The sequence below is a fragment of the Urtica dioica genome, chromosome 8, assembly GCF_054948205.1.
Source record: "Urtica dioica subsp. dioica isolate 48M chromosome 8, U.dioica_male_clone48M_v1_H2, whole genome shotgun sequence".
Taxonomy (NCBI): domain Eukaryota; kingdom Viridiplantae; phylum Streptophyta; class Magnoliopsida; order Rosales; family Urticaceae; genus Urtica; species Urtica dioica.
The window spans coordinates 7,454,605-7,474,719 of record NC_142763.1 but is presented as its reverse complement, the minus strand read 5'-3'; the positions used below and the strand labels follow the sequence as shown (position 1 = coordinate 7,474,719).

Genomic DNA, 20,115 nt, shown 5'->3' with positions numbered 1-20,115 from the left:
ATATTTCTTCAAAAATTAAAAATGCAAATATAAATTAAATTTTTTATATTTCACGTATTTTATTAACATAAAGAAGCATAATAATACTGATGATCTAAATTTTCATAGACGAAACAATGCCCCTGAAAAAGTTGAGGAAGCAGGGGGTCTGAGTATATTTTGACCAGTCTACATGTATCTGTAAAATGATTTTTATTTATTTCTACTCTTCTTTCTCATATTTTTTATTTTTATTTATTTATCATCTAAAAAAATATTCTCATCCCTACAAAGCTTATAGTATATGGTAGCTAGAAAATAGTCAATCAAATATGAAAAAAGATAGCAAATGGCCTTAAAAAAATATTATGACAAAAGATGCTTAAAGAACTTTATTTCCTATGATGTTCCGTACACAAATAGAAATTTTATGTTTTTAGCTAGTTGCTAGTACTAGGTATATCATGTTACAACTTACAACAACAGCAAAAAATACAAAAACATAAATGAAAACAATTATTTTTCCGATAAATGAAATTATATAGACAATGAACAATATTGAATAAATCTCAAAATAGTATAAAAATAATTAAAAAAAAATTTAACATCAAGAAAAATGATCATCTACAATTTGAAAAAAATTGTTTTTGTGAGAAAACATTAATTTAGAAATAAAAATTACCGATGCATTTATTTACTTGTTCAATTATGAAAGAAATTTCGCTTATTAATCTTTATTTATATTTATTTTTATAGGAAATAGCTTCATCATAGATTCTTTGACGGATAATGAGATCGTAGCGGATACAGATTCTTTGACAGAGAATGAAGTATTGAAAGAAAAGGTAAACCCATCATATATCGTACATTATCTTCGCATGTCTCACTTCGTTATCTCACTGCGTCATTTCGATACCTCGTACTTTCCTACGAGTATCTTCGCTTATCTCACTTCGTTATCTCACTACGTCATTTCGATACCTCGTACTTTTCTACGAGTATCTTCGTTTTTCTCACTTCGTTATCTCACTGCGTCATTTATTTTATGTCCGGTATCTCACTCCGGTATCCCTATCAAACATTACAGATATCATTGAAAAACGAGTATTGGAGTTCTTGCTGCATGAATCTTCCTCGTATAACAATTATAGCTGCTTGAATCTTCCCATGCTTTGACATGAATTCGATTCTTGATACGAGTTATCTCCGCAGAAGAACCAGTTTCAATGCTTCTCACTAATTAATAGTTTCCGCCTCAACCAGATAGAATTAGAAATCTCGTGTCACCAAACCTTGTTGGAATCAACGAGCTAACCAACTTTAATAAGATTGTGGATAGCTTCTTGAATAGTACTAGAGCCATGAGAAATTTAGACTCTGCATAAGTTATTACAAGCAACAAAATATCATTAAAAATCAACTCTATCGGAGTCGTATTATACCCATCGTTGAAGTTTGTAGATCATATAACTTGAGAATCAGACTCCGAAAATGGTGTCTAACTAACCTTGTGACATGTGTGAATGTCGTGGAGAATCGCACGAGTTTCAATTACCTCGAGGTTATACTGTTGTACAAAGTACGAATTCGTACAGCAGTTTTTGAACACTACTGTCAATCAAAGTTCTCGTCGCCGCGACCTATCTAGTTCTAGCCGCAACGGGAATGTAAGGCAGCTACATTAAACTATCGTACAGAGACAACTATGTGAGACAGATAAAAAAAAACGGCCATGCAATATATTCGTCTCCGCGGTGAGAGTGAATCCCGCCGCGGTCAAATTACAAAAGATTTGACATTTTAAATAAATTGTTGTACAACATGCTCCTAGCCGCAATGAGCGTAATTTGCGCCGTGGCGAGGAGGCTTGGACGACATTTTTTAAGAACTGTCATCCAAAGTGTGTCGTCCAAACCATAGTTCGCAGTAGTGTCATGTGTTACTTCTTGTTAGCATCATTTATTGAAACTGAATGATAACTAACAGATTTTATAAAGGTCAAGGGTTTTTGAGATGAAAGCTCATAATACTTCAGACTTCTTTGTCAAATAGGATTATTAGATGCCAACCAATGATAACCTGATGAGTCTAACACCTATATGTTCCTCATAATTGATCACAATACAAAAAAATTGAACTTGATTCTGCCACTCTCCTTTGTGGGCACGTTGTAACGCTGTAAATGTTGATATACATATATGTCTTGTGCAGATACAAAGAAACATGCAATTGAGAATACAAGAACAAGGGAGATACCTGCAAATGATGTTCGAGAAGCAATGCAAATCAGGTATGGACAAGATAAAGGCTTCATCCTCAGCTTTTGAGAACCCTTCTGCCGCGCCTTCCGACCCAATTCGAGATTCCCCTGAAAAGGGTGACCCAGAGACCTCCAAAACCGACCACGGGAAAAGTGAAAACGATGCCAAAACTACACCGCGAGAAGGTTCTGATTAGATCAACGGGCATCAAGAGGAAGCTGAGAAACATGAGCTAGACTCGTGCGAAGCCGGTTCTCAACCAACAAAGCGTCCGAGAACAACCGAATAAGCCGACTCGCAAGTCAACTTAGCATTAGAATTGAAACTGCCAATACATCAATAGTAATATCGAGTAGCCGTAGCTTGGAAGAAGAGCTTTTTAAACTTGTCAATTATTGCAGTTGGAACTATCATTAAACAAGTTTTGCCACACTCTATTCTTAATACTCGTATTTAGGGCTCTGGGAATTATCTGGCTCCATTGCCGTGTTATCTGCAAGGAATCGACTGTTCTCGGGTCTAAATTATAATAATACAGTGTCGTCGACTACATAACCTTGAGATTGATACTGTTGTGTTCTCTCTATTATCCCTTGGATGTTTACTTGTAATATCTTACCGGCTAATTCCTTTACGGATTGTATTGCGTGTTGTGTTGTGATTGTCGAAGAAAATTCGGCAGGATTGTGTGTGATTGAGACTGGGTAATCTTTAAAAATCTAAAATTTCCCATCTTACCAAAAAAAACACAACGCGATTGATGACCAAACGCGAAGCTTAAATCATACACGGCCAGAGGCAATAAAATGAAGTGACAACCAAACTTCAAGCTTAGGTTAATCAGAAAATATAATCTAGCATGCTTCCTTTGAACCTAAGCAACACCAAAAAATATATATTAAAATAGAAAACAAACCCATTTTTGATCTCGTACCAAATCACTAACGTCTCTTAGAATCAAACTCACGACTTCCAAACTCACAGTAGGTAGATTCTAACTCTCTTGTCCATTCTCTCTTCTCCTTTTTCACTCTCAATCCCCACAATATAACCACACTCTCATCATTCCTCCACAACAAAAACCAACTCTCTCTTCATCCCCGATCTCCTCTGATCATATCACCACGCCATGGCCTCGAATCCCATGGCCGGCTCTACCTCGTTCCCTGAAACCGAGGTATAACTTTCCTAACCCCACACACACACAGACACGCAATACTCGATTCGACAACACGACATAATTTTTTTTTTTAATTTTTTTTTGCAGAATCGGCCTCCGACACGACAAGCCTTGTCGAAGAGCACTTGCCGTGTGAGTGGGGACGAGATCGGGTGCAACGAGAACGGAGAGGTGTTCTCGGCGTGCCACGTGTGCAAGTTTCCGGTGTGCCGGCCGTGCTACGACTACGAGCGCAGCGACGGAAACCAGTGTTGTCCTCAGTACAACACTCATTATAAGCGCCACAGAGGTGTGCGATACTACGTACATTTCCGTATCTATTTGAAGACATTTTCAGGGCAATTATAAATAATTATTTATTTTACAGGACGGTGGAGACAACCATAACAATAATAACAGTAATCAGCAATGGCAGCCCAATGTTCACGCTTTCTCTGTTGGAGGAAGTGGTAATTGGATTTCCTAATCAATATCAGAAATATATATATAGACATTCAATTAATTAAGTTGCTGTGATTGGAATGTGTAGTTGCTGGTAAGGAATTTGATGGAGAGAGAGAAGGTTATGGCAATGAGTCCAATGAGGAATGGAAAGACAGTGTAAAAGTGGGAAGCGAGGCAAGAAAAGAGAGGAAATGTGCTCAGCAAAGACGATGTAAACAACGTCGAAGCCGATGAGGATGATTACATGCAATTCTCAATTCTCAAATCACCTCTCAATAAAAGAATAAATAAAAATTACTCACAACTAAATAACAAGAGTAGGCCAATTTTTATTTATTATTGAGCTATGATTAAATGGACAATCTTAACATTAAAGTTGTGTGCTTGAAAAAGAAAGACAAGAAAGTCACCAATAATCTCCACAAGAGCAATTCCCATCTTTATGATACTAACTGAAGAATAGAAGTAAAATGAAACAAGGTGTAGTATAATTGTTGAAAGAAATTACCAATAATCTCCACAAGAACAACCTCCATCTTTGAAATGGTGAAACCTACTAGCGTCCCTGAGAACGATTTCTCTCCTGGCGACCAAAGCGATCAACTTGATCGCGGAGTGGCAATCTCCGCTGACCCGATGGCCCTGCACGATCTGCAGCGGCGTCCCGTCGGAAGTACTGATGATCCCGAACGAGATCGCGAGTTTCTCGCTCTGATGCGACGACCGTTCTTCGCGTTCGTCGAGCACAGAGCCTCGCTCGGGGACGTACCCGAGCTCTGTGATCTCGGCCTTCAGTTCCTCGAGTTTCCGGTAGATTTTTTCGGTTTCCGCATGGGTCTTGTCTCCAGACCGAAACACGTGGGCCTGTTTCTTCACCTCTATCCAAGTGCACGCCGGGAAAATCCTCAGACCCTTCCTTTTCAGGGTCCGAAGCACGGAAGAAGCTTCCTTTGCCTTTCCTGTGGCCTTGTATATGTTCAAGAGGACTAGATAGACGTTGAGCTTTTCCGGTTCCATTCTGTAGATCTTCTCGGCGGCGATTCTCCCGAGCTCCAAATCCCCGTGGACCCGGCAAGCGGTGAGAAGCGCGGCCCACATCTTGACCGTGGGCTCGAACGGGGCTTTCAGTATCATCTCGTGGGCTTCTTCCAACCAGCCTTCTCTCCCGAGCAGCTCGATCATGCACGCGTAGTGCATCGCCTGAGGCTTGACCTTGTGGTCTCTGCTCATCGACTCGAAGATCGCCCAGCCTTGATTGGAGAGGCCCGAGTAGGAACAAGCCGAGAGGACCGCAAGGAACGTGATGAGGTCGGGGATGATCTTCCGTTTGTTCTCCCTCGTCATCCTCTCGAAGAGCTTGATGGCCTCGCTCCCGAGCCCGTGGTTGCCGTACGCGGCGATCATCACGTGATCACGTTCTTGAGCGGCATTTTGTCGAACACGTTGCGGGCGTCCTCGGCTCTGCCCCACTTTCCGTAGAGGTCGACAAGCGCGGTGTTGGCGACGAGGTCGAATCCGTAGCCGTGGCTCACGAGGTCGGCGTGGGCTTGCTTGCCATGCGCCAGCGAGGCGAGCCTCGAGCAGATCTTGATGACTATGGAGAAGGTGAAATGGTCAGTTTTAACGCCCGAGTCTCTCATCGCGTAGTACGAACTCAGGGCTTCCTCGGTGTGTTCGTGGAGCGCGTTCGCTGCGATGATCGAGTTCCAAGCCACCGTTGTCTTCTTCGCCAGCCTGGAGAACACGAGCCGAGCTTCTTTAATGGAGTTGCACTTGCTGTACATGTCGATCAGAGTGCAGGCCACGAAGGCGTTGGCCACCACGTTGGACTTGACTGCGCAGGAGTGAATCTGCCGTCCGATAGTCACGATTCCGAGGCCCGAGCAGGCTCGGATCACGGTGGCGAATGTGTGGGCTCCGATCTCGGAGAATTTCTCGTGGATCTCGAGGAACAGACTGATCGCCTCGGCGAACTGCCTCGACTCCACGAGGCCCGCGATCATCATTGTGGATGAGTCCAAGTCCCTCTCGGGCAATTCCTCGAACAGTTTGCGTGCTTTGATCATCATCCCGCACCTCACGTGCATATAAAGAAACCTCTTCCTCATGTGCAAATCCAATTCAAGGCCAGTCCTGGAAACGAATTTAGAGAGATTTTTCACTTCTCTAACGGAGTTCAATCCGATGCAAGCCCATACCAGTGAATCGAGAGTACTGGTCCGGATTCCATTACAGCCAGCGATCTTCAAAACCCCGAAAAGCTCGAGTGCTTCTTCGTATCTCTTCCCCGAAACAAGCTTCTCTATCTCATCGCAAATCCCACTCATCGACCTCGTAGCCACCTTCGGCTCCTTGATCGATGCCGTTTTTTTCCTCTCTCCAACGTCCACCGCGAAACGTTTCGCCTCCGGGCGTGGCTGGAGAGAGCACTTTGCGCGGGGAGCCACAGCCTTCGGCGGCGATAACAGAGATCTCCGGCGCTCGAAGGACCGAGTATCAGAGGAAGAAAAACCGAAGACGCAAGAAATTGTGGCGGTTCGAGATCCGAGCGAGATTTCCATGGCTATAGAGATGAGATCGTAGCTTTGGAAACACACGCAGAGAGAAGAAAGTTGAGGCAGTGTTTCATATGACATGCGTACTGTAAAATAAAATATTACTCTATAAAATAATTCAAAATACAAATTAACATAAACTAAGCTTAATATTTATTAATGTCATTTTAGTTTTTCTCAAACTCTAAATGTTAATGTTGTATTTGAAAATAAATTATAAAATATAAAATATAAAATAATTTAAGGATAAATATGATATAATTTTATAAATAAGTGCAAATGTATAAATTATAAACTTTACAAGGGCTAAAAAAAAATAGTGTAGTGAATAGTGTTGCGTCATATTTGGCGCAACACTAAAATCAATTAAACACCCACGCCATTTTGGCGTGGGATATAGGGTATGGTTGGAATCCACCCTGACGCCATTCAGTCGGAATGACGTTCGGGTGGAGTTGGTCTGAAGCCTGAAAGAAACGGTTTCTTGCATTGTTAACTCCGCCTATGTTGTTTTGACTGTTTGTCTGAAGACTGAACATAAAATACTTTTTAAATCACTGACATAAAATACAAAAAAAAAAAAAAAAAAAAAAAAAAAAGTAGTTGGTTGAGTGACCCAAGAAACCACATTTGTAGATAGCGAGATCCGACCTTTGTTAAAATTAATAATAGTTCATTGAAAAATTAGTAGTTCTAGGCAATGAAAAAAATGTCATTTTCGTTACCGTTTCGAGCTTCCTGATTTACGGAAAATCGACAAGTCGATGGAAAACCGAACGGAAAAAATGATGAAAAGGGTATTCGATTTGAAGTTTTCAAATACCGTTTTCCATGGAAATACGACAACCCGATGAAAAACCGAACGAAAAAAATGTGGCAAAATATATTTAAAATATATACATGTAATACATACATATATTTTTCAATTTTTAAACATATATAAATAAAATACATTATGTATATAATCTTTTTTAATAGAAAATTGTATATATATATATATAATATTTTATAAATTTGTGCTATTAATGTATAATATTTTATAAATTTGAGCTATTTTGTATGTATTATTTTTTATATAATATTTTGTATGTAATATTTTCAAATGAAATAGAATCTTCACAAAATATTTGAAGACTAAATTTTTTTATAATATTTTGTTGTAATACTTGATACATTGTATATAATATTTAAAAAAGAAAAAAAAAACGACAACAGCAAAAACGACAGTAAAAACGACAAACGACGAAAATCAGCGAAAATGACAAAACCGAAAAACGACGACGAAACGACATATTACCCTTTCGACGGCCGTTGACTCGCCGGATACGAATTTTCGGACGAAATTCTTGGAAATTCGTCTGCTTTTAAATCCTTGGTTCTAGGTACATAAATTTAATAAAAATTCAAAAGTGTCGATACAAATTAAATTTTTTTCATGAATAATTTAAATATAAATATGCAATCAATTTATAACGATTATTTTGTCTAATATTTTTTTTAAAAGAAATACGATTTAAGGAAAGAAATATCTATTCCTTTCACCATAAAAAATGAGTTTAGTTTTATTTTGTTGGATGTATCGAGTTCGTTGTGTATATTTTTAAGAGTTGAAATCTAGAATAAAGTCAATATAGCGCGGCTCATAATTTTATAATTTTCTTTTTTTTTTTATAAAAATAAACTCATTTGTTTTGAATATATCTCGATGAAGTCTATGATTAACTTTGAGTTACATGATTAAAAATGAATTTTAGTTTTTCAAAACAAAACAATTTATTTAAAAAAAAAATAATCATATAAAACTAATTATTTAACAAAATATCAATTGTTTTAAGTTTACATCAAAATAATCAAAATTCTTATCCATTTAGCAATTTTTGCATACAGTTATACTACATATAAATTGCATACATCAATATGTAAATCTATTCACATCTAATATTTGCCTTTTTTATTTTATTTTTTTTTATTTGGACTATCTCTAATTTTTAGATAAACCTAACTAGCTAATAATATACCAATAAAAAAAATCAAAATGAATGATTTTTTGTAGGGCTGTACAAAACCGAACCGAAAATCGGATAAAACCGATATCCAAACCGAAACCAAACCGAAATTTGGAGCCACGTCAGCTAACCGAAGTTCAGATTCGGATAACCGATCCGGTTTACAAAACTGGACCGGATATCGGATTTGATTTTGGGAAAATCTGGATATCGGTTATTTAACCGATTTTTTTTAATTAAAAATAAATATATATTAATAAAAAACTTCTCATATATCAACTCCTACTGCTACTACAACTTGATTTGATTATGTGATTTATAAAGGTATAATTTATATTCCATTAATAGGACGGTTAATTTTATCGTATTGTCTTATTATGTATCCTGTTCAAAATATTATTATATATCATATGATGTATTGTTACTTTGAAGAAGGAAGTAATATTTTGATATATGGTTCAAAAGACTTTTTGGTGTTGTTTGTTTCCATTCCATTGGATATATGGTTGTAATTGTAAATACAAACTGAATGTTAAATGTTGAGAGTTGAGTGGGTGCCAACCTAGTTGGGATGTGCTCAACCTCTCATATATCATTCCTTTCTTGATCAATATCAATGAAGTATTATTTTTATTCCATTTTTACATTCATGTTTTTACTACCTGATTATTTATCATTTTAAATTTTAATTTTTTTGTTTGCATCAACAGATAATCATATACAATTAATATGCCAAAACGTAGTTTTGTTTCTTTAGATAGAAATAAACTGGTATAGTCCACATTGAAAGAAGAGTCCAAATAACAGTAAAAAAAAAAATTAGAAAGAAAAAAAAATGGAAGCATGCTAAAACGTGAACATGCATACACTATTTCCGATTTTATTTTGCAAGTATGGAAAAATTATCAAGACAGCGTTTCTTAGTCCTCAACTATACGTACGTGCTTCCATGCTAATAATAAAAAATAAAATAAAGAGATAAAATATCCCTCTTCCCCCTTTCAACTCATAAACACCCAAGTGAAATGTGGTTCCTAAGGAGACAAATAACTAATAATAGTGGCAAAAATATTAAATGTTTAGACAAAACACTACTTATATGCTCATTTTTTTTTTGCAAAAATACCACATGTTACTGTTTAGTAATGCCGTAACTACTTGCACCGTTAAGTTCAAACATAAATTTTAACGGCGAAAGTATTAATACGTAACAAAATTTGTAACATGAGATATTTTTGCCCAAGGAAAAAATGAGTATAAATATCGATTAGAGTAGATTTGAGCAGTTTTGCCGCCATTTTATTTTTCAAATGTCATAAAAATTTAACAAGGCACATCCGTGACAACTAGACACATCCCACCTCACCCCTCACTCTTTTCCCCTTGTAAAAAGCAAGCCTTGCATTCTTTTATTTTTCATTCAAACCATCACTCACACTTAGACAAAGTTCTAATTAATATCCTCTTTGAAGCTCTTTTTTCAATTATACTATTCCCGTTCTTATATATATATATATATATATATATATATATATATATATATATATATATATATATATCTTCCCATCTCTCTCAAGCTCAAAACACAAATGGCTTCCTCCACAATGCCGTCATGGACCGACAAGCAAAACAAGGCCTTCGAGCGTGCTCTTGCCTTGTTCGACAAGGAAAGCCCTGACCGTTGGGTCAAGGTTGCAAGAGCCGTTGGCGGGAAAACTGTCGATGAGGTTAAGGTGCACTATGAGCTCGTCGTCGAAGATATTAAGCTTATCGAGTCCAACCAAATTCCGCTCTCAAAGTACAAGACCACCGGTGGGTGGTAAAAAGAGGTATACCATGCATGGTAGTCAAATATAAGAGTTCTCTTTTTTTTTCTAATCAAACCATTTACAACTACTTTTTCCCATCTACATAACAAGCCCAGATTTTTGTCCCACAATAGTGCTTCCCAAATCTAAAGCTTACTAATGGCTCAATCAGCACTGGCTTCTCACTTATATACCGATAAGAATCTGTTAACAAAAAGAAAGAGCCTTCCTAAAAATAAATTTAAAAATCTATTCAAAAACACATTCATGTTTACTCTTATTAGTTCCTGGAAAACACATCCTTATTTGATATATACAATAACTAACTGAAGCGAGCGTTTTTACTTTATTTTTTATATTTTTTTTTCGTTTCATGTATTTAATTAATTACTGGAATCTATTTACAAACCACTAATTTCGTGGCTTCACATACTTATTATTTTATTGTTTTCCATTGCAGGATTAGAAACCTCAAGCTCAACCACGTATCAGATTAAATATGATCGAAGAATAATCTAATTTTTCGTTTTATTTCGTAATTTCTAGCTATGCATGTTTAGTTCGTTTCGTAATTGCTATTTCTATTTCTTTCTTGATTATCTCAGTCTCCATAGCTTTTTGTTCTGCAATCTCGTATTTTCCAACGTAAGATTTCATTATGAGATCATTCTGTTATAATCAGTAGTCTCTCGCCTTCTCTTTCTCTCTCTCTCTCTCTCTCTCTCTTTCTCTCTCTCTCTCTCTCTCTCTCTCTCTCTCGCATATCATCGTGTCACATTTCAGATCCAAATATTGAATCAGCAATGTAAAATCTTCGAAAAATATATCATACGAAACAGCCAAACAGAAACCGCAGCTCAAAAAGCAGAAGAAGAAAAAAGATATATGAAGCGAAACCGAGAGATCTCTGACCTAATCGAAAGGATGTATTTGAGTTACTAAATAACTATTTTTAGGGAGACTTAAGTAATAAACAGTATGCTCAAAAGACACACAAATAGATGCACAACTTAGAGGATAAATAGGATTTTTTTCCCCTAAACATAAAGTAATAATGTTCTTTTAATAGAAAGGTCCGATAAATTTTACATTCGATGTCCCCCAACCTCATATTTTGCAATCTGCATTCACCTTAGAAAAACAATTTACTATGTATAAGCCAATTTTAAAAAGTTATCCATATAAATATTACTCAAATTATTAGGATACGTTCCCCCTCAAAATTTCACCATTTATATAAATCTTCAATAAGTCAAAAATATTTATTACAGAATGTGCAATTTTTTTTTTTATATATATCCAATTTTAGATTAGATTTTATACGCACTCCCCAAATATCGACATTAATATTAATTAGGTCACTCTTCAAATATCCAAAAAGAGGTGTACCATTAGTGATAATTTATTAGTTTTATTTTTTGTTTTACATAGCACACTGTTTTTTCATAAGGTCAATGATCAATCTATTTTGTTTAACATGGTCAAAAAGTTCTCATAAATAGCACAAAACGAAAAAAAAAGAATTAAAAATAAAATTGAACTACCAACTTGTTCAAAGCATCTCTTGGTACAATGAAACGATACAAGGCATATCTGTAAATGCAATTCCCTTTTTTTGTTTTGTTACGAGAACTAAGTACTAATTCTTCAAGTCAATTAGTATTTGAGAAAAAAATTATATTTTTCCATACATGCTAGTTGATAAATTTTGTGACATGTCAATATGGCAACGTAGTAGAATAATGCTTTATTAAACTCCTTTAGTTGGTTGATGCCATAACTTATTTATCATAATATGCCCATCCATTTAATGATATTTATTAACCGTTTGGATTTTCCAATGTTATTTAATTATATTATAAGCATCGTATAAAATTTATCCAAAAATGCTCATCCTTTCAATATTCTAATTTAGAAATAAAAATTACCGATGCATTTATTTACTTGTTCAATTATGAAAGAAATTTCGCTTATTAATCTTTATTTATATTTATTTTTATAGGAAATAGCTTCATCATAGATTCTTTGACGGATAATAAGAATATCGTAGCGGGTACATGTGAAATCCCAATTTTTTTTAGCTTAATTAAAAAGCTAAAATTTTTGTGTTCGAGTTACGTTAGTTTTTTTTATAAAGTAGTAGTAAATGATTTATTTATGTGGTAGTTTTTGAAGTTTTTTTTTTTTTTTTATGTGTACTTTAAAGTGTTTTTAATTTTATTATGCTCTTTAGATTATAAAATATGGATATAGTATACATAAGTTATATAATATTTATAAATTATATATTATAAATAAGTTATTATACATAATTCATATATATATATATATATATATTATAGGAAATTTAAGTTAACGTAATAATATATATATATATTATATATATATATATATATATATTATAGGAAATTTAAGTTAACGTAATAATATATATATATATATATATTACTTTATATTATATAACATTAGATTCTTACGTTTATATATATATATATATATATATATATATATAAAAGTTAATGTGATCCGTGTAGTTTTAGGTTTAATAATAATAATAATAATAATTAATATATTAATATTAAAAGTAGCATTAGGTTTTGGGCTTTTAGGGTTTATTTAAACCCTATTTAAACATCCCCTCCTCTTCTTTTAACGCTTCTTCTCTGCTCTCTCTCCTTCATCCCTCTCTTGGTTTGAAAAATTCGTAGCTCCTAATAGGTATGCTTTCTTTTCTCTCTGGTTCGGATTCCCTGAAAACGGTTTCTTAAAACGCTTGTGCTGATTTCAAATAAATTGTTTTTACGTTGATTCTTTTTGGAAAAGTTAGTTTTAAGTGTCTTCTATCTAAAGCTGCAATCGAAAAATATTGTTATAAAATACAGAATATTTTCCGATTATTTTCAAATCGGCGCACAGACCTGAGACTTATTCCCCATTTTCAGACTTTAAACGCTTACTTTGGATTCAACAAATTTGGTTTTGCGTTGATTCTTTTTGGAAACTTTAGGTTTAAATGCCTTCTATATAAACCTTTAATCGAAAAATATTTTTATCAAATACTGAATATTTTCTGATTATTTTCAAAACGGTGCGCAGACAGTTTTTTACAAAAACTTTAAAGTTAGATCTTAGCACTTCTTTTATTTTTAATAAATAGTTAAAATATTATTTTGGCCGTGATGCCTTTACAAAAAGTGCTCAAAATTATATTTTATACGCACTTGATTTTTTACAAAAGTTTTTCTAGAGTTTCAGTTTTCTCCGAAACCCTAATAGCCAAGGGTATTTTAGTAATTTCACGTCGGATCTCGTTTCTGAAAATTTCCAGAAACTAAGTCATGTATTAAATCCTTTTCTTACCTGATAAGTAATAGTCAACCTTTTCCGTTTAGGTTCCGTGTCATTAAGAGCATCATTTTCCTTCGACGGTCTTCGATCGTAATTCCGATATCCAGGTGAGAATAATATCACTGCAACACGGATTAGTTAAGAAAATATATATATAATACGCATTATGTGATATGAAGTATTTATGTATTGTGTGAATTTTTGTGTGTGCGTGTTTGTTCGGAATGTGCTTGTTATGATATGATATGACGATATGTGAGTTTATGTTATTATCTTATGCTTGTGTGTTAGAATATCTATAACACGTCTTATGTTTCTAGCTATGTTATCATGTATGTTTTTTTATCTTATGTCGCTCATGCTTTTAACGTAATAAACACGATTAATAAGTTAAGTAAGCAAGAGAGTCGTACCGCCTCGAATTACGGAGGTACCTAGAGGAATTTCTCGAGCCGAACTACGGGCTCACATAGAGAGTTCCTCATATGTTTATGTATGTGACGGAGCGTACTATGGGAGGTCGCAGCCCCATGGTTCGTTACCAAAGTGTACACTGAAATCGGTACGGCTACTCTAGGGGACCCCCGAACTAAAATACGATAGACTTTTAATAGGGTATCTCATGTCACGGTTAAAATTTAAAGTACTAATAACCGGTTCATGCATTTTTGTTTTATTGCTTATGTTTTGTGAGTTATAGTTATTCTCGCTGAGCGTTACCTCACTCTATGTATTTACGTCCGTGTTGTAGGTAAACAACATATGAACAAGTGAGGAGGGTGGATCAGCGGCGGCGATAGCGAGAGGGTTGGGTTATGGTTGCCGTTTTCGAAAATAAAAAGACTTCCGTTTTCTTTCAGTTTTGCAATAATCCAAACCCAAGGTTTTATTGTTCATAGTTTAAGTTATGTTTTTCAATTTCGTTAAAGGTTACGACTTTATTTATGGTATTTATTTTACGATGGTATTTTGTTTGTTTTAAATTTCCATTATGCAACTTCGACTTTTTAATTGTTTTCGTTCATCAAGTTTAAATGAAAATTTATTTTTAGGTTACGAGTTTTCAAACTTTATATTTTAAGTTATGTTTAAAAAAAAAATTTACCTCAAATTTTCTTAAGTTTTAAAAAGTAAGATAAGTAAGACGGTCCGAAAAGTCGGGTTGTCACAATACAGATTCTTTGACAGAGAATGAAGTATTGAAAGAAAAGGTAAACCCATCATATATCGTACATTATCTTCGCATATCTCACTTCGTTATCTCACTGCGTCATTTCGATACCTCGTACTTTCCTACGAGTATCTTCGCTTATCTCACTTCGTTATCTCACTGCGTCATTTCGATACCTCGTACTTTCCTACGAGTATCTTCGCTTTTCTCACTTCGTTATCTCACTGCGTCATTTATTTTATGTCCGGTATCTCACTCCGGTATCCCTATCAAACATTACAGATATCATTGAAAAATGAGTATTGGAGTTCTTGCTGCATGAATCTTCCTCGTATAACAATTATAGCTGCTGCTTGAATCTTCCCATGCTTTGACATGAATTCGATTCTTGATACGAGTTATCTCCGCAGAAGAACCAGTTTCAATGCTTCTCACTAATTAATAGTTTCCGCCTCAACCAGATAGAATTAGAAATCTCGTGTCACCAAACCTTGTTGGAATCAACGAGCTAACCAACTTTAATAAGATTGTGGATAGCTTCTTGAATAGTACTAGAGCCATGAGAAATTTAAACTCTGCATAAGTTATTACAAGCAACAAAATATCATTAAAAATCAACTCTATCGGAGTCGTATTATACCCATCGTTGAAGCTTGTAGATCATATAACTTGAGAATCAGACTCCGAAAATGGTGTCTAACTAACCTTGTGACATGTGTGAATGTCGTGGAGAATCGCACGAGTTTCAATTACCTCGAGGTTATACTGTTGTACAAAGTACGAATTCGTACAGCAGTTTTTGAACACTACTGTCAATCAAAGTTCTCGTCGCCGCGACCTATCTAGTTCTAGCCGCAACGGGAATGTAAGGCAGCTACATTAAACTATCGTACAGAGACAACTATGTGAGACAGATAAAAAAAAACGGCCATGCAATATATTCGTCTCCGCGGTGAGAGTGAATCCCGCCGCGGTCAAATTACAAAAGCTTTGACATTTTAAATAAATTGTTGTACAACATGCTCCTAGCCGCAATGAGCGTAATTTGCGCCGTGGCGAGGAGGCTTGGACGACATTTTTTAAGAACTGTCATCCAAAGTGTGTCGTCCAAACCATAGTTCGCAGTAGTGTCATGTGTTACTTCTTGTTAGCATCATTTATTGAAACTGAATGATAACTAACAGATTTTATAAAGGTCAAGGGTTTTTGAGATGAAAGCTCATAATACTCCAGACTTCTTTGTCAAATAGGATTATTAGATGCCAACCAATGATAACCTGATGAGTCTAACACCTATATGTTCCTCACAATTGATCACAATACAAAAAAAATGAACTTGATTCTACCACTCTCCTTTGTGGGCACGTTGTAACGCTATAAATGTTGATATACATATATGTCTTGTGCAGATACAAAGAAACATGCAATTGAGAATACAAGAACAAGGGAGATACTTGCAAATGATGTTCGAGAAGCAATGCAAATCAGGTATGGACAAGATAAAGGCTTCATCCTCAGCTTTTGAGAACCTTTCTGCCGCGCCTTCCGACCCAATTCGAGATTCCCCTGAAAAGGGTGACCCAGAGACCTCCAAAACCGACCACGGGAAAAGTGAAAACGATGCCAAAACTAAACCGCGAGAAGGTTCTGATAAGATCAACGGGCATCAAGAGGAAGCTGAGAAACATGAGCTAGACTCGTGCGAAGCCGGTTCTCAACCAACAAAGCGTCCGAGAACAACCGAATAAGCCGACTCGCAAGTCAACTTAGCATTAGAATTGAAACTGCCAATACATCAATAGTAATATCGAGTAGCCGTAGCTTGGAAGAAGAGCTTTTTAAACTTGTCAATTATTGCAGTTGGAACTATCATTAAACAAGTTTTGCCACACTCTATTCTTAATACTCGTATTTAGGGCTCTGGGAATTATCTGGCTCCATTGCCGTGTTATCTGCAAGGAATCGACTGTTCTCGGGTCTAAATTATAATAATACAGTGTCGTCGACTACATAACCTTGAGATTGATACTGTTGTGTTCTCTCTATTATCCCTTGGATGTTTACTTGTAATATCTTACCGGCTAATTCCTTTACGGATTGTATTGCGTGTTGTGTTGTGATTGTCGAAGAAAATTCGGCAGGATTGTGTGTGATTGAGACTGGGTAATCTTTAAAAATCTAAAATTTCCCATCTTACCAAAAAAAACACAACGCGATTGATGACCAAACGCGAAGCTTAAATCATACACGGCCAGAGGCAATAAAATGAAGTGACAACCAAACTTCAAGCTTAGGTTAATCAGAAAATATAATCTAGCATGCTTCCTTTGAACCTAAGCAACACCAAAAAATATATATTAAAATAGAAAACAAACCCATTTTTGATCTCGTACCAAATCACTAACGTCTCTTAGAATCAAACTCACGACTTCCAAACTCACAGTAGGTAGATTCTAACTCTCTTGTCCATTCTCTCTTCTCCTTTTTCACTCTCAATCCCCACAATATAACCACACTCTCATCATTCCTCCACAACAAAAACCAACTCTCTCTTCATCCCCGATCTCCTCTGATCATATCACCACGCCATGGCCTCGAATCCCATGGCCGGCTCTACCTCGTTCCTTGAAACCGAGGTATAACTTTCCTAACCCCACATACACACAGACACACAATACTCGATTCGACAACACGACATAATTTTTTTTTTAATTTTTTTTTGCAGAATCGGCCTCCGACACGACAAGCCTTGTCGAAGAGCACTTGCCGTGTGAGTGGGGACGAGATCGGGTGCAACGAGAACGGAGAGGTGTTCTCGGCGTGCCACGTGTGCAAGTTTCCGGTGTGCCGGCCGTGCTACGACTACGAGCGCAGCGACGGAAACCAGTGCTGTCCTCAGTGCAACACTCGTTATAAGCGCCACAGAGGTGTGCGATACTACGTACATTTCCGTATCTATTTGAAGACATTTTCAGGGCAATTATAAATAATTATTTATTTTACAGGACGGTGGAGACAACCATAACAATAATAACAGTAATCAGCAATGGCAGCCCAATGTTCACGCTTTCTCTGTTGGAGGAAGTGGTAATTGGATTTCCTAATCAATAACAGAAATATATATATAGACATTCAATTAATTAAGTTGCTGTGATTGGAATGTGTAGTTGCTGGTAAGGAATTTGATGGAGAGAGAGAAGGTTATGGCAATGAGTCCAATGAGGAATGGAAAGACAGTGTAAAAGTGGGAAGCGAGGCAAGAAAAGAGAGGAAATGTGCTCAGCAAAGACGATGTAAACAACGTCGAAGCCGATGAGGATGATTACATGCAATTCTCAATTCTCAAATCACCTCTCAATAAAAGAATAAATAAAAATTACTCACAACTAAATAACAAGAGTAGGCCAATTTTTATTTATTATTGAGCTATGATTAAATGGACAATCTTAACATTAAAGTTGTGTGCTTGAAAAAGAAAGACAAGAAAGTCACCAATAATCTCCACAAGAGCAATTCCCATCTTTATGATACTAACTGAAGAATAGAAGTAAAATGAAACAAGGTGTAGTATAATTGTTGAAAGAAATTACCAATAATCTCCACAAGAACAACCTCCATCTTTGAAATGGTGAAACCTACTAGCGTCCCTGAGAACGATTTCTCTCCTGGCGACCAAAGCGATCAACTTGATCGCGGAGTGGCAATCTCCGCTGACCCGATGGCCCTGCACGATCTGCAGCGGCGTCCCGTCGGAAGTACTGATGATCCCGAACGAGATCGCGAGTTTCTCGCTCTGATGCGACGACCGTTCTTCGCGTTCGTCGAGCACAGAGACTCGCTCGGGGACATACCCGAGCTCTGTGATCTCGGCCTTCAGTTCCTCGAGTTTCCGGTAGATTTTTTCGGTTTCCGCATGGGTCTTGTCTCCAGACCGAAACACGTGGGCCTGTTTCTTCACCTCTATCCAAGTGCACGCCGGGAAAATCCTCAGACCCTTCCTTTTCAGGGTCCGAAGCACGGAAGAAGCTTCCTTTGCCTTTCCTGTGGCCTTGTATATGTTCAAGAGGACTAGATAGCCGTTGAGCAATTCCGGCTCCATTCCGTAGATCTTCTCGGCGGCGATTCTCCCGAGCTCCAAATCCCCGTGGACCCGGCAAGCGGTGAGAAGCGCGGCCCACATCTTGACCGTGGGCTCGAACGGGGCTTTCAGTATCATCTTGTGGGCTTCTTCCAACCAGCCTTCTCTCCCGAGCAGCTCGATCATGCACGCGTAGTGCATCGCCTGAGGCTTGACCTTGTGGTCTCTGCTCATCGACTCGAAGATCGCCCAACCTTGATTGGAGAGGCCCGAGTAGGAACAAGCCGAGAGGACCGCAAGGAACGTGATGAGGTCGGGGATGATCTTCCGTTTGTTCTCCCTCGTCATCCTCTCGAAGAGCTTGATGGCCTCGCTCCCGAGCCCGTGGTTGCCGTACGCGGCGATCATCGCGTTCCACGTGATCACGTTCTTGAGCGGCATTTTGTCGAACACGTTGCGGGCGTCCTCGGCTCTGCCCCACTTTCCGTAGAGGTCGACAAGCGCGGTGTTGGCGACGAGGTCGAATCCGTAGCCGTGGCTCACGAGGTCGGCGTGGGCTTGCTTGCCGTGCGCCAGCGAGGCGAGCCTCGAGCAGATCTTGATGACTATGGAGAAGGTGAAATGGTCGGTTTTAACACCGTTGTCTTCTTCGCCAGCCTGGAGAACACGAGCCGAGCTTCTTTAATGGAGTTGCACTTGCTGTACATGTCGATCAGAGTGCAGGCCACGAAGGCGTTGGCCACCACGTTGGACTTGACTGCGCAGGATCCAAGTTGAAACCACATTTGTAGATAGCGAGATCCGACCTTTGTTAAAATTAATAATAGTTCATTGAAAAAATAGTAGTTCTAGGCAAGGAAAAAAATGTCATTTTCGTTACCGTTTCGAGCTTCCTGATTTACGGAAAATCGACAAGTCGATGGAAAACCGAACGGAAAAAATGTGGAAAAGGGTATTCGATTTAAAGTTTTCAAATACTGTTTTCCATGGAAAAACGACAACCCGATGAAAAACCGAACGAAAAAAATGTGGCAAAATATATTTAAAATATATACATGTAATACAAACATATATTTTTCAATTTTTAAACATATATAAATAAAATACTTTATGTATATAATCTTTTTTAATAGAAAATTGTATATATATATATATATATATAATATTTTATAAATTTGTGCGATTAATGTATAATATTTTATAAATTTGAGCTATTTTGTATGTAATATTTTTTATATAATATTTTTTATGTAATATTTTCAAATGAAATAGAATCTTCACAAAA

The 20,115-nt window shown here is 36.8% G+C and overlaps 1 protein-coding gene, 1 long non-coding RNA gene and 2 pseudogenes across 2 annotated transcripts; 2 read left to right on the top strand and 2 right to left on the bottom strand.

Moving 5' to 3' along the window:
• The first annotated feature begins 3,053 nt into the window (after nucleotides 1-3,053).
• Nucleotides 3,054-3,768, top strand: LOC149387744 (cellulose synthase A catalytic subunit 4 [UDP-forming]-like). Its single transcript, XM_089622237.1, has 2 exons — nucleotides 3,054-3,417; nucleotides 3,508-3,768. The coding sequence occupies exons 1-2, from the start codon at nucleotides 3,370-3,372 to the stop codon at nucleotides 3,766-3,768; spliced, it is 309 nt and encodes a 102-aa protein (XP_089478363.1). The 5' UTR covers nucleotides 3,054-3,369.
• Nucleotides 3,769-4,177: 409 nt separating this feature from the next.
• LOC149387743 (pentatricopeptide repeat-containing protein At5g50390, chloroplastic pseudogene) lies at nucleotides 4,178-6,210 on the bottom strand (annotated as a pseudogene).
• Nucleotides 6,211-17,406: 11,196 nt separating this feature from the next.
• LOC149387742 (uncharacterized) lies at nucleotides 17,407-18,066 on the top strand. Its single transcript, XR_016300795.1, has 3 exons — nucleotides 17,407-17,679; nucleotides 17,758-17,839; nucleotides 17,920-18,066. It is a non-coding gene; the product is annotated as an uncharacterized LOC149387742 (long non-coding RNA).
• A 272-nt stretch (nucleotides 18,067-18,338) lies between these two features.
• LOC149387741 (pentatricopeptide repeat-containing protein At5g50390, chloroplastic pseudogene) lies at nucleotides 18,339-19,615 on the bottom strand (annotated as a pseudogene).
• Between the last annotated feature and the right edge of the window lie 500 nt (nucleotides 19,616-20,115).